The sequence below is a fragment of the Cibotium barometz genome, chromosome 18, assembly GCF_041138505.1.
Source record: "Cibotium barometz isolate CiBa-2024 chromosome 18, ASM4113850v1, whole genome shotgun sequence".
Lineage (NCBI taxonomy): Eukaryota > Viridiplantae > Streptophyta > Polypodiopsida > Cyatheales > Cibotiaceae > Cibotium > Cibotium barometz.
The window spans coordinates 55,324,460-55,339,015 of NC_141063.1; the positions used below are offsets into that span (position 1 = coordinate 55,324,460).

The following is a 14,556-nucleotide window of genomic DNA, read 5'->3' on the forward strand; positions in this document are numbered from 1 at the left end:
TTCTGTCCACCTTCCAAGATGTCATATGCACGTGCTGCACCACCCTATATGTCTATTTGGACGTCCAGCTTCCTTGATGAATGCATGCTTGGCCATATTTTAGAGGGCCTGCCCATTCCTGAATCCTGATCACACCAATTGGGCCTCCCGTTCAGTCTCACCCCCTTTTGTGGACAGGGACGGTAGAGCAGTTTTTCTTTTCAGTTATGCCATCTGCATGTGTATGAGCAGTTGGAGAGTCAAGTCACATGGATCCCTAGCTTGATTTTTTATGATTTATAGTGTGGCTTTCCATTGTGGAGAGAGAGAGAGAGAGAGAGAGAGAAGCCAGTGGACCACACATGATCCATATGACGGCACATTGAGAGAGTGGGGCTTGAACCCGGGATCTCTCAATTATGAGCCTAATGTTTAAACTGCTACGAGCGTGTGTGTGTGTGTGTGTGTGTGTGTGAGAGAGAGAGAGAGAGAGAGAGAGAGAGAGAGAGGGGAGGGAGGCAATTGATCCGTCCCCCAATGTACCCTGAAGAGAATGGTCATGAAGATGGTGATATATATCAAGGTTATGGAGAAATCTTTGGGACCTGATCCCAAAAGGGATAATTAACTAGGTAGTTTCAATGATGCAGGTAGATCAATTCCGTGCTCCATAGCTTCCCATGGATGGCGGACTATGAAAGGGGAAAGAGTTCAAGGCATTCCCCTTGAATGCCCTCATGCATACATGCCGCTGCCCCCTCTCTCACGTGCGCACACACACACTCACACACTGAGGACCATTAGAGGGTCCATATACAGGCATGCATGCACTCACAGATGCACATGCACATGCACACAGGGTTACACTGTTGGTGGATCGCAAGACGTTTGCTTGTCATGCAGATCTTCTGTCATAGCCTATGAGCATTGTTTAGACCATTGGGGAAGCGAAAGAGTCTTATCTCTAACCCATCATGATCTCTCTAACTTTCTGTCTTCCTCTCATGCATCCTCTTTGCTCTGCAAGTTTCCTACTTTTGCAGTTGCAATGGCGTGCACCAACAGCAACAGTACAACTAAACCACTAGTGGCCACATACAACAGTACAGGGCAAAGTCCAACCTTCCTCACTACATCAACAACTACTAGTATGACTTGTAGAGCCTGGTGGCATTTTTCACCTGCAAGTAAGGACAGTCCCTCCAGTAGAATAACAGCTTCTTCCTCCACCCCCATCACAATCATCACCTTCATCATCATCATGGCTGCAGAGAAGCTCAGAGCTCATCACATGCCCTTGCCTCCCTTCACCCACCCTTGTTGCCTGTCCTGGTAACTATTAGATTCTCATTCACCATCCCCTTCATCTTTGCTTTTCCTTCTTGTTGAGGCCTGACAGTCCTTTCAACAGCAAGCATCCTGTGTTTGTTTTTCTCCTTTTTCTGCTCTCCCTCCCCCCCATCTTCACCTTCCTGCCTTTTGTTTTGCTTCCATTCTACCTCTTCTTTCTCCATCTCTCCTCTCATTCACGCAATACTGTTCCGCTTGAGACAAAACACCTTCTTACCTGCTATCTATGCACAGATCGCTTCCAGTTGTCTACTGTTCTTATTCCCAAACTCTGCACAGGCCCCGGGCATGGTAGTTTTCTCTGCGTAGCTTCACTTATATCAAGCAAAGTCTGGGTGGCTAGCGCACTGAAGCTGATGTACTTTTTGGAACAGTGAGCAGACCGAGCTTATGCAAAATGTTGAAAGAAATTGCTGATTGTTTTCAGGGAATGCAAATGGGAAGTGAATCGGAACCAGAGTGATCTCTCTCTCTCTCTCTCTCTCTCTCTCTCTCAGTAGCTTTTCTCTATTCAGATCGTAGAATTCATCTCCTCCTCTACACGAATCGCCTGCTTTCTTGCAAATTATTGCCAACAATCCTCCCCGGTTCTACTTTAAAGCATCTGCATTCTTGCAAAGCAGTGCAAAACGCTCGAGACAGGCTAGAAAAGCAGTGGGAAAAGGAATCGATCAAATTAAATGAAAGGAGACACGCCCCTCGACTATGCGGAGTTCCAGCTTACGCCTAAACGCACCAGGTAGTAAGCTTTCCTCCTCCTTTTTCTGATCGCACCATACAAAAGCTTTGCTTTCAATCGATGCCAAAAAGCTTTCCAACATCAAAATTCTGTGCAGTGCTTTCTGTAATATTTGTTCGCTGAGGTGATTTGATTCTGCTCTTTTGTTGTGATCTCTGCAACAGATGCGAGCTCTTCATTTCAGCAGATGGCTTCACGGAGAAGCTTGCTTCGGGTTTTTTCAAGCCCTTCGTCACGCACTTGCGAGCGGCAGAAATCCATGTTGCAAGCGGCAACCAAGTGATCAGGTTGGAAATCAACAGCAGATTCTCCGAGGAACATCAGCAGCAGCAGAGCGACAATGCATGGTTCAGCAAAGGCACCTTAGAAAGGTCAAGATCTTCATAGCCAAAGTTGAGCTTTTCTATGATACGCATAATGGAGTTGATGATTTGAAGCTTTGTGAGTATACTCTCATGGAGTCAAGATCGCACTTGAATTTTTGTTAAGTTTGGAAATTAACCTGAACCTTCAATTAGTATATTTATTTTCTGCGTATCCTACACAAAATCACCTTCAGTGCTGTGTGCTGAACTTGAGCTTGGCATTGATATGTGCCCTTGGCATCAGGTTTGTGAGGTTTGTTAGCACTCCCGAGGTTATCGAGCGTGTGAAAACCATAGAAGATGAGCTTGCTCAACTAGAGCATGTTCACAGTGCCCTGGCAAACACATTTGCACAGGTACCTCCTCTTCTCCTCAAATCTCTAAGTATACATCCTCATGTATCTCTCCCAAAATTTCTTACCAGAGCTCTTGTTTGTGTCCAGACTCAGGAAAGGTTTGCCTGTGGTGACTCTGTCAATGGTATGTTCTATGTTCTACTCCGATTGCATTATACCAGTAGTATGCTCTTTCATCTGTGTTGTCATTCATTTTTGGATGTGTTCCTTTGATCTCTAAGTTATTGTAATAGACATAGGCATCTTGATGTCAAAACCCAGTAGCTGATGATTTCAAGCTTAGATCTGAGTAGTGTTGAGGATCAAATGGTTTGTGGTTCAAATCCAATTATTACTACTGAAGCATTGAAGGTTGAAAGGGCAGCTCTGTTTGAGCTAGTGCAGGTTGAATGCTTTTGAGTCCACACAGTATCTGGTCCTAAAGGGGCTTGGTTTTTCATGCACGGCAGTTAAGCTAGGAAACAAAGGACTTCAGCGTATACGTGGACATAAAAGTTGTTTCACCTTTGAGTTTGTCATTTCATTGAACTAGATATTGTACAGGACTTACAACAGTGAACAAGACATTGAATTTACTGAAATTTCCTGTGGAAATGGAATGCTGAACATAGCTACTAAGGCTGGAAATGGGAAAAAGGTGAAGCAAGGAGGGGTGCCAACTTAAGGGCAAAGGTGGCTCGCGGAGCTGCAAGGTTCTGCTTAGGATTTGCTGCATGCTGAATCAAGAACTGAACTGCTGGCTGACTGCTGGGAGTGAATGTCACGTGCACGCTCTCCGGAGTGTGACGTAGACGTGCTTCTACCTACTGGCTAACTTAGAGGTCGAGTACGTGGCCTGATTCATGTGTTTGTAAGGGCTATTGTGCCAGTTCATTGTAATATTGTCCAAGCACCCAATGAGGAGCCAAGTATGGACATAGTTATTGGGTTATTGTGTGAACACACTTAGTTGCAACTAGGTTGATAGGGTTGGTAGCCAACTCACCAACATTAGACACTATAAATAGGAGTCTAGGCCTTAGTCATAGTCATCCATTGATCAGTCAATCATCATTGAGTCATTGAGACTTCAGGAACAAAGCTACCATTGATATCTCTATTCAGCATTGTATATACTTCATGTTAGTAATACATGGTAGATTAGGCCATCTCTCTCTACTAAATATTGAGCAAGAAGAAGTAGTTTGTTATTAATGGGTTTAAGTCTCTGATTAGGCTGTAATCGAAATCAATCAATTGTAAACACGCTTCCACTATAGCACCCATGTTACAATGGTATCAGAGCAGCAGGTTTTGATGAAAGAAGGGCTGCAATTTTTTCTCTCATAAGGGTGCAAAGATCCATCGCAAAGAACTCATTATCATCAGCATTTTCACTTTGGTTGGCATTTTTTTCATCAGGTGTGCGTTTTGCAAATTTTGTACCAGATATCTCTTGTGTGTGCAAGGGACGCTCAGCCAAAAGGCAAGAAAGAGGGCCAAGCACACCAAATAGAGGGCATACAAAGTAAACAAGCGAGGCAGCTTGATGGTGCTTCAAACGCACCTAGACAGGGTCGAAGAAGGCGCATCAGGGGGGTCTAGTGGTGGGCACTCAAAAGCAAAAGATCTGGGAGAGCATAAGGGCAGCTAGATTTGTTAGAAGTCATCTCCTATCTATTTTTATACACCAGGGCCTTTGTTGTGGGTGTGCTCGCCCTTATGAGGTGTTTTCTCATTTTTCCCCTCTCCGTATTTTTCCCTATTTTTTCCCTATTTTTCTGTGGCATGGGAGGCAATCTAGTAGTGGCAGGAGGACCTTGAACCTGGCCGACTGCATCTGTGGAGATTCTGGAAGTGGTCGACTGCACTGCATGAGTCGTGGGACTTCTCTTATGCTCGCCGACCCACTCTGCCTGCTGGCCGACTGTGATTTTTCAAGCGTGGAGGTTTACAGCAGGCCGACTGCTGATGGGGGACCATATAAATAGGCCCCCAGCCCCTTGTCATTTTTTGTATCATACTCGGGATCTTCTTATGTATATAGAGCAGAGTTACACGCCTCTATCTCTCACACTCTTGTGCTGTGATTTTCTGCACTGCATTTTGCTCGTGTTCCCAGATCTGGCCATCATCTCCGCTGCGTATTCTGACATGGTATCAGAGCCCAGGCTCTAGATAGTTCTTGGGATTTGTGTGAGCAAGAGGGGGACTGCTGTGTTGCTGATTGGTGGACCTTACGGGACTGTTCGGGAAGAGGAGGAGAAGCAAGAGGACGGCGGGCTGATTTGCTGGACAACCACTTGCAGGTGTTAGTTCTTCTTTGTTCCCACCCACCCACCCTTTTCAGAGTACATCCCCGACAGATCTGTTTGAGATGGCCGAGAGGCATGTGAAGATCCGGACACTCCCCACATTCCCGGTGGACTGTCAGTTGGACGGGAGTAACTACGGCATATGGAAGGTTATGATGGAATTTGTTCTGGAGTCTTACGACCTCGCTGATTTCGTCGTTGTTGGGATTCCACGGCCGGAAGTAGAGGAAGGGGAGTTACTGTCGATCCGACATGACGCTGGCCAGAGGTATATGGCAGCATTTGGCCTCTCTTTACAATAGGGTATCGCCCATGAAAAGGATTTCCTTGGAAGTACAGATGCGGGTTATGAGCCCTGCAAAGTCGTCGACGATGCGGGAGCATATTAACAAGCTGCAGGCTCTTCAGCAGGAAGTTCTTCAGGCTGGGAAGGAGATATCGTCAGAGGACATGGCCATAACGTTGTTGTCACACTTACCCTCTCAGTACTCAGCATTTTACTCGTCGTTGATTACCAGTGGGTGGCAGGCTTAGCACCATCACGTGGGAGGAGCTTGTGCCCATGGTCTTGGACCAGGAGGAACGATTCACGAACCCTCCTCAGGGTGGAGGTTCGGAGGCCTTAACTGGCCAACGGTCGAAAGGCCGTAACATGGGCAAAGGGAAGGCTTCGTCGGAGAAGTCTTCTGAGAAGAAGTCCGTTACTTACCGCGAGAAACTAAAGGCAGAGAGGACCTGTAATGATTGTGGCAAGAAAGACCACTATTGGAGGCAGTGTCCCAAGCGGAAGACCGAGAAGGGTGAAGGTTCCTCAGCAGGAATCATGAAGACTCTGGCTTTTGTGCACCTGGAGGTGGTGGACACCGATGTTTCATTTTCTTCAGGCAGGGAGGAGATTGGAGGATTCCCGCAACGGATACTCGGGAGTGGATTCTAGATAGTGGTGCTTCCAGGCACATGACTCCTTCCTGTTCCGGTTTACAGGATCTCTGCAGGCTTTCTGGTCACATTCTTACTGGGGATACATCCACTATCCCAGTTCACAGTGAGGGCAGGATGGAGATAGTTCCCGATGGCACAGGGGGGAAGCATTTCTCCCAGGTGTTGTATGTTTCGGCACTTGGTTTTCATTTGCTGTCAGTGCATCAGGTTTGCAAGACTGGCGTACGGGTGGAGTTTGATGAGCATTTTGTTGCTCTCCGGGACAAAACAACAGGCCAGGTGGTTTGGGAAGGTGGAGTGGAGAATGGAGTTTACAAGCTTTCAGCACTCTCTCTCCCAGGTCCTCAGGTTTGTGATGAGTGGCACTCTGGTAATGGCCACTTGTGTGTGGATACGTTGCAGGTGCAGGCTTTCCGGGACCAGATGGTGGATAGCTTGTCAGTAGATGGCAGCAGTTGGCAGGAACTCTTCTGTACTGATGTTGGTAGTTCTTGTGTTCGTCAGTCAGAGGAAACTGAACAGGTAACTTATGCTCTGATGTCTCGTAGTATTCGGGACAAAGAACCTCCAGTAGATGAGGATGTTCTTTCCATGGGGACCTTTTGGAAAGCCAGGCAGGTGGCAGTTGATTACTTGCAGAAGGAGGTGGTTTCTCCAGGCTTTGTGGTTCTGGATTCAGAGGGGGTGGTTGACAGGTTTCAGAAGGCCTTGCGTGGTCTTCAGCAGGTTTCCAGGACTTGGTTTTGCACCGTAATAGGTGTTGATCCTTGTGAGCAGTGTGATGCCTCTTTGACTCAGAAGCAGAATGGTTCATTGATCTAGTTGATGGACACCAGATTGGACGGGAGCTTCCTGGTGAGGCAGTTGAGCTCATGGTTGCGGATGACTCTTTGGGAGGCAGGATTGCGTTTCCTGTGGTTTCTGCGGCATGCAAAGGACCATGGACTCTCGTACACGGAGGGGGATTGTTGGATGGAGTCCGACTCCACGGTTGGAGTGACTCAGTTTGGGGAGGAGATCCGGACATGAGGAGATCTACTTCAGGCCCAGGAGCAGTTTTACGGAGCAGTAAGAGGCAGTCATCTTTTGCCTTGTCGAGGACAGAGGCAGTGTACCGGGCTGCTTGTGATGCTGCTTATGAGGTGGTGAGGATGCAGAGGTTGCTTTGCAGGTCTAGGCTTCGACTGGAGGAACCCATGGTCATCCAGAGGCACTTTGTTCGTGAACAGATCGTTGCTGATGACATCTTGCTAGAGTTCTGTTCGACGGAGGACAGTACGGTGGATCTCTTCACGAAGTCGCTATCTCAGGATTTTCTCAGGCAGCACCCCAGCTCCCTGTGGTTGGTTTCACAGCCAGGAGCTGAGAGGGGGTGTTAGAAGTCATCTCCTGTCTATTTTTATACACCAGGGCCTTTGTTGTGGGTGTGCCCGCCCTTATGAGGTGTTTTCTCATTTTTCCCCACTCTCCGTATTTTTCCCCATTTTTTTCCTATTTTTTTGTGGCATGGGAGGCAGTCTAGTAGTGGCAGGAGGACCTTGAACCTGGCCGACTGCATCTGTGGAGATTCTGGAAGTGGCCGACTGCACTGCATGAGTCGTGGGTTTTCTCTGATGCTGGCCGACCCACTCTGCTGCTGGCCGACTGTGATTTTTCAGTCGTGGAGGTTTTTGTGTCCAGTCGGCTGCCCTACAGCAGGCCGACTGCCGGAAAGCTTTCTTGGGGCGGCTACTACAAATTACAACGTGCCCCACATGAATGCTGTAAGCTGTCCAGCTGGCTTGCACCCCTGTTCAGCCTGCTTGGCTGGCATCCTAGGCCAGCATTCAGCTTGAATAGCTCGTCTGCTGCCTGCTGCATTTGTTGTTCTGGTTGCCTTAAAGATGCTTATGCTGACTAAATGAAAGGAGTTTCTATACGTCTTCCCTTTTACTACTGCTGAATGCAAGTGTCAGATGAGGTCAGAATGGGCTCATGGGTTGCCTCTGACATGCACATTCTTGAATCTAGCTGTAGAGCATTCATCATGACATTTTTCTTCTTTTCATCATTGTATGTAGTAGGGCATCTCACATCTTGTCAGCAGGAGATCAGGCCAGAAAGGAATTTATACCTATTAGTAAAGTGTAGATGTAACATGCGGAAGCTTACAGACACGATTATAATTTGATAATGAATATTTAGGACCTTGATTCTTGATGATAGCACAATGTAATGGAGATGAGAGAGAGAGAGAGAGAGAGAGAGAGAGAGAGAGAGAGAGAGAAGTACATAGGATAGGCTCCCAAATACCCTCTGAAGGGCCTCCACCAAGGACTGATGTATTTGCTTTATTGAAAGATGTAAACAGCTGACTTCGTGGAGACCTTCCTTGGCTGGAAAACAGTAGCCTGAAGATGCCCTTTGTAACATGCGGAAGCTTCGGGGTAGATCGGTAACTTCAATGCTCAGAAATCAGCAATCGTTCCACAACGAGAATAATGCACAAAACTGAAAGTAGATGTGCAAAAAATTGAGAGAGAGAGAGAGAGAGAGAGAAAAGGACACAATATTGGGTCCCAAATACCCTCTGTAGGGCCCCCACCACGAATGGTGTATTTTCTTTTATTAGAATGATCTAAAATCTGAAAATAAAAGATTGAACCTTGACCTGTTTTGGCTGAGATAAATCTCTGCCCTTGACCTTCAACCTTCACCCTTGGCTGTCCGAGCCCTTGAGTTGCTACAGCACTTTGTGAAATATGAGATGAATGAAACGCTCGGTAGGGCTGGGTATTTATACCCCCTCATATATCCAGTCAGCCAGCTTAACAAAAGGCGGCCAGCAGATTTATTCTCCACGACTAGATAAAATAGCACTTTATGCTAATTAAACCAGCATTTTCACACCTAAAAGCCTTGTCCATCTTGCAGATATATGTTGGGCTGCTGGGCAGCTCTGCGCATGGACAAAAAGCTGTTGGGCAACCAATGTGGACTGTCCCACACCTGGCCGACAGCCAAACTAGGCTGGGTGCCCAGTCGGCTGGCTGTCCCAAGGTCCTAAAGCTGGCCGACAGCCCCTTTCAGCCCCCAACATGGCTGGTGGGCACAACCGGGGCCCTCTTGGGCCCTTGGGGGTGGTTCTGCACCTCCCCCATGCCCACTCTATGAATGTACACAACTTAAGCCTTGGGGTAGCCCTATGGGCTGGCCGCCGTTTCTACATGCAAACCTACATGCTCTGCACAACTGTCTGACATCTGGTCGCAGATCAAACACAGAGGAATTGACATCATTCCAGAGGGAGACTCATAGCGCGGACTAGCACTGCCTAATGTGCAGGAAAATGCACACCTGACCTTGGACGCATGGAGTAGAACCCTGGCTAACTCGTCCGAGACTGGGCTCACATGGGACGAGTTTTCCACTCCAGGTTGTTCTGCACCACCTTGTTCAAATATGTCTACGTGGCATCCAAGTGCGGGATTCACGTGACATCCCCTTCTGCTTAACCTGATGGAAGCTGCATAGCCTCCAAATAGTCTGTTAATAAAGCCGGATAGTCGTCTCGAAGAACTTTGTCAAGCCATACCGTTTCGTGGGTCCCTCGGTCCTAAAAATTTGTGAGGAATTGTCTTTGTCTTTGGCCTGACCCATGCTTGAAGCGGTGTAAAAGGATCTGTTCTAGAACCATTACTCCAGCTTCATCAATGATATTTGGTTCCGCTTTGTCTTTCACTTCTGAAGGGATTGGACCTACATATGGTTTTAACCAACTGACATGGAACACATCGTGCATAGTCCAGCTCATAGGTAGCTTCAACTTCATTGAAACCTCATTAGTCTTTCTCTGGATGGGAAAAGATCCGAAGCTCCTAAATGACAACTTTGGGCATCGCTTGCCCTCCTGTTTCAACCTTTGCTTCATGATCTGAAGATAAACCCAATCACCTTTCGAAAACTTCATATCCTTTCGGTCTTTGTTGGCTTGTTGAGTGTAGGCCTCCTGTGCTTTAGCCAACCTGTCTTTTACTGACTCCAAAATCTCCTAGTAAGACTCTGTCAATCTGTTCGCTTTAGGTACTAAAGACGAGGTCCTGGTCAATAGCGACTGGAATGGTCTTTCAAACGTTGCTTCATATGGAGTCCTGCCAATAGCTGAAGAAAAGGAATCATTCAAAACAGCTTGAACTAAAGGCAAATATGATTCCCACTTACCTTGCTGGTCGTGGACATAACACTTTAGCACATCAAAGGCCAACTGGTTGTAGATTTCTGTCTGGCCATCAGTCTGTGGGTGAAAAGCACTGGAAAAATTCAATTTAGTACCAAAGTTACCAAATAATGTCCTCCAAAAATGACTGGTAAACTTGGCATCTCAGTCTGACACTATGGTCCTAGGGATCCCGCCAATTGGGTATCAATGCCGAATGAACAAATAGGCAACATCTTCGGCGGTCACATTGGCCTGCATTGAATAAGCATAACAAATTTGCTAAATCTCTCAACTATAGTCAAGCACAGAGTATTATGCTTCCATCGATATATCTTGGAAAGGTTCCTCAGGAATTGGTAAGGGTTGTAATAACCCTATCTTCTTTCCACGAGGAGCTTTCACCTTTTGACAAATATCACATTGTTTAAATGTGCGAACACATCCCGCCTCATCTTTGGCCAATAATATTGCCGTTCTAACTTCTCCAAAGTTGAATTCATGCCCCAATGACCACGAGTAATGGCGTCATGGAGAAGAGTTGCCCTGAACGACTTATGGTCCTATGGCATCAGCTGCTTGTTTCCAATGTGTACCGAATTTCTCGGAATTCGCGCACATGTGCTTCATGTCGTCTAGTCCTGTACTAACAAGGTTGAGTCTAGTGGTCTAAATCAAAGTCACCTGTCCCTTCCGGCTCAAAGTATCGGCCACTGGATTGGCCTTTCCTAGAAGGTACTCGATCATACCACCGAATTGTTGGAATATCTGGCTCCAGCACTGTGCACTTGGCATTGTCTGAATCCAGCGTAATGCCTGATGGTTAGTGCGAACCTCAAAGTCACGGCCATATAAAAAATGTTTCCAATGTTTCAAGGCTTGTATGATTGCTAGGAGTTCACGATCGTAGACTGAGTAGTTTTTTTTCCGTAGGGAGTAACTTACGAGACATGTAAGCTACTGGATGACCATTTTGTCGTAACACACCTCCAATTGCGATGTTACTCGCATCGGTGATCACCTGAAATGGCTCATCCCAGGAGGCAAGTGCTAAACAAGGCGCTTTTGATAAAGCCACCTTGAGGTTCTTGAATGCCTCCAACGCTCGTGGAGTCATTCGAATCTGTTGTCTTCGTGTCTTCGCTCCCTTTAGCAGATCGGTGAGATCTGCCGAGAGATCAGAAAACTTGTCTATGTGGGTGGAGTATGCCTGGCATATAACCACAAAGGATCTGATGTCATAGGTTGTCTGAGGTATTTCCCAATCGACAATCTCGGCCACTTTAGCCGGATCAAGTCGAATGCCTTCGGCACTAATTATGTATCCCAAGTAATGCTCCTGGAACAGATAAAATTCCGACTTCTTTTCATTGACGTAGATCTCATTGCTTTCCAACAACTTAAGGACTTTCTCCACATCAATGTCATGCTGCTCAACCGTAGCTGAAAATACTAGTATGTCGTCTAGAAATATGAACACACTTTCCAATCAAATCTCGAAAAACACGCATCATCATGCAGTTAAATGTAGCTGGGGCGTTCGTCAAGCCAAATGGCATGACCACAAATTCATAGTGGGCCCGTTCCGTACGGAAGGCTGTCTTGGGGATGTCCCCCTCCACAATCCTCACCTGGTGGTACCTGTTAGAAGTCATCTCATGTCTATTTTTTATACACCAGGGCCTTTGTTGTGGGTGTGCCCGCCCTTATGAGGTGTTTTATCATTTTTCCTCACTCTCCGCATTTTTCTCCTATTTTTTTCCATTTTTTTTGTGGCTTGGGAGGTAGCCCTGAGTTGGCAGGAGGATCCAGTTGCTGGCCGACTGCATCAGCATGTGTGTGTTCCCATTCTGGAGCTGGCCGACTGCTGTTGCAGGTCGTGGATGTCGAGTCGGCTGCCTCACAACTGGCCGACTGGCTGCATATGCTGGTCGTGGAGATTCATGACCAGTCGGCTGCCTGTAGCACAGGCCGACTGGTATATGGGGCCATATAAATAGGCCCCCAGTCCCCCATCCAGTTTTGTATCATACACCGGGATCTTCTTGTGTATATAGAGCAGAGTTACACGCCTATATCTCTCTCTCTCTTGTGCTATATTTTTTTTCTGCATGCGTTTTGCTCGTGTTCCCAGATTTGCTCATCATCTCCGTTGCGTATTCTGACATGGTATCAGAGCCCTAGGCTCTAGATAGTTCTTGGGATTTGTGTGAGCAAGAGGGGGACTGTTGTGTTGCTGATTGGTGGACTGTTTTGGACTGTTCAGGAAGAGGAGAAGCAAGAGGACGGCGGGCTGATTTGCTAGACAACCACTTGCAGGTATTAGTTCTTCTTTGTTCCCACCTACCCACCCTTTTCAGAGTACATCCCCGCAATGGCAGATCTATTTGAGATAGCCGAGAGGCATGTGAAGATCCCGACACTCCCCACGTTCCCGGTGGACCGTCAGTTGGACGGGAGTAACTACGACATATGGAAGGTTATGATGGAATCTGTTCTGGAGTCTTACGACCTCGCTGATTTCGTCGTTGTTGGGGTTCCACGGTCGGAAGTAGAGGAAGGGGAGTTACCGCCGATCCGAAAGGACCGGGAGGCTCAGACACAGATGTGGGATCGTGTCAATGCCAGGGTTCGTTCGTTTATCTTTCTTAACTGCACACCGCAGGTAATCAATCATGTAAAGCATATGACGCTGGCCAGAGGTATATGGCAGCATTTGGGCTCTCTTTACAACAAGGTATCGCCCATGAAGAGGATTTTCTTGGAAGTACAGATGCGGGTTATGAGCCCTGCAAAGTCGTCGACGATGCGGGAGCATATTAATAAGCTGCAGGCTCTTTAGCAGGAAGTTCTTCAGGCTAGGAAGGAGATATCGTTAGAGGACATGGCCATAACGTTGCTGTTGCACTTGCCCTCTCAGTACTCAGCATTTTACTCGTCTTTGATTACCAGTGGTGGCAGGCTCAGCACCATCACGTGGGAGGAGCTTGTGCCCATGGTCTTGGACCAAGAGGAACGATTCACGAACCCTCCTCAGGGTGGAGGTTCGGAGGCCTTAACTGGCCAACGCTCGAAAGGCCGTAACACGGGCAAAGGGAAGGCTTCGCCGGAGAAGTCTTCTGAGAAGAAGTCCGTTACTGACCGTGAGAAACTAAAGGCAGAGAGGACCTGTAATGATTGTGGCGAGAAAGGCCCCTATTGGAGGCAGTGTCCCAAGCGGAAGACCGAGAAGGGTGAAGATTCCTCAGCAGGAATCATGAAGACTCTGGCTTTTGTGCACCTGAAGGTGATGGACACCGATGTTTCATTTTCTTCAGGCAGGGAGCAGATTGGAGGACTCTCCGCGATGGATACTCGGGAGTGGATTCTAGACAGTGGTGCTTCCAGGCACATGACTCCTTCCCGCTCTGGTTTACAGGATCTCTGTAGGTTTTCTGGTCACATTCTTACTGGGGATACATCCACTATCCCAGTTCACAGTGAGGGCAGGATGGAGATAGTTCCCGATGGCAGAGGGGGGAAGCATTCCTCCCAGGTGTTGTATGTTCCATCACCTGGTTTTCATCTGTTGTCAGTGCATTAGGTTTGCAAGACTGGCGTACGGGTGGAGTTTGATGAGCATTTTGTTGCTCTCCGGGACAAAGCAACAAGCTTAGTGGTTTGGGAAGGCGGAGTGGAGAATGGAGTTTACAAGCTTTCAGCACTCTCTCTCCCAGGTCCTCAGGTTTGTGATGAGTGGCAGTCTGGTAGTGGCCACTTAAGTGTGGATACGCTGCAGGTGCAGGCTTTTCGGGACCAGATGTTGCATAGCTTGCCAGTAGATGGCAGCAGTTGGGAGGAACTCTCCATCCAGTACTGATGTTGGTAGTTCTTGTGTTCGTCAGTCAGAGGAAATTGAACAGGTAACTTATGCTCTGATGTCTCGTAGTATTCGGGACAAAGAACCTCCTATAGATGAGGATGTTCTTTCCACGGGGACCTTTTGGAAAGCCAGGTAGGTGGCAGTTGATTACTTGCAGAAGGAGGTGGTTTCTCCAGGCTTTGTGGTTCCGGATTCGGAGGGGGTGGTTGACAGGTTTCAGAAGGCCTTGCGTGGTCTTCAACAGGTTTCCAGGACTTGTTTTTGCACCGTAATAGGTGTTGATCCTTGTGAGCAGTGTGATGCCTCTTTGACTCAGAAGTAGAATGGTTCATTGATCTTCACCAGATTGGACGGGAGCTTCCTGATGAGGCAGTTGAGCTCATGGTTGCGGATGACTCTTTGGGAGGCAGGATTGCGTTTCCTGTGGTTTCTGCGGCATGCGAAGGATCATGGACTCTTGTACACAGGAGGGGG

General features: G+C 47.5%; 1 protein-coding gene across 6 annotated transcripts in view; it reads left to right on the forward strand.

The window, feature by feature from the left end:
• The first annotated feature begins 552 nt into the window (after positions 1-552).
• The window catches only part of LOC147629496 (uncharacterized), a 38,747-nt gene continuing 24,743 nt past the window's right edge, over positions 553-14,556 (forward strand). For 2 of the 6 annotated variants that reach the window (XR_015267956.1, XM_086812751.1), the window contains exons 1-5: positions 1,109-1,620; positions 1,704-2,068; positions 2,233-2,439; positions 2,678-2,789; positions 2,877-2,913. Coding sequence is in view for 3 of the 6 variants with exons in the window: in XM_086812751.1 (XP_086668877.1) it covers positions 2,010-2,068; positions 2,233-2,439; positions 2,678-2,789; positions 2,877-2,913 (415 nt within the window). In the remaining 3 variants the exon portion in view is untranslated. Of the gene's footprint in view, positions 1,621-1,703; positions 2,069-2,232; positions 2,510-2,677; positions 2,790-2,876; positions 2,914-14,556 lie in introns of all 6 variants that reach the window. The other 4 variants (XM_086812753.1, XM_086812754.1, XM_086812756.1 and 1 more) reach the window with 4 other exon arrangements.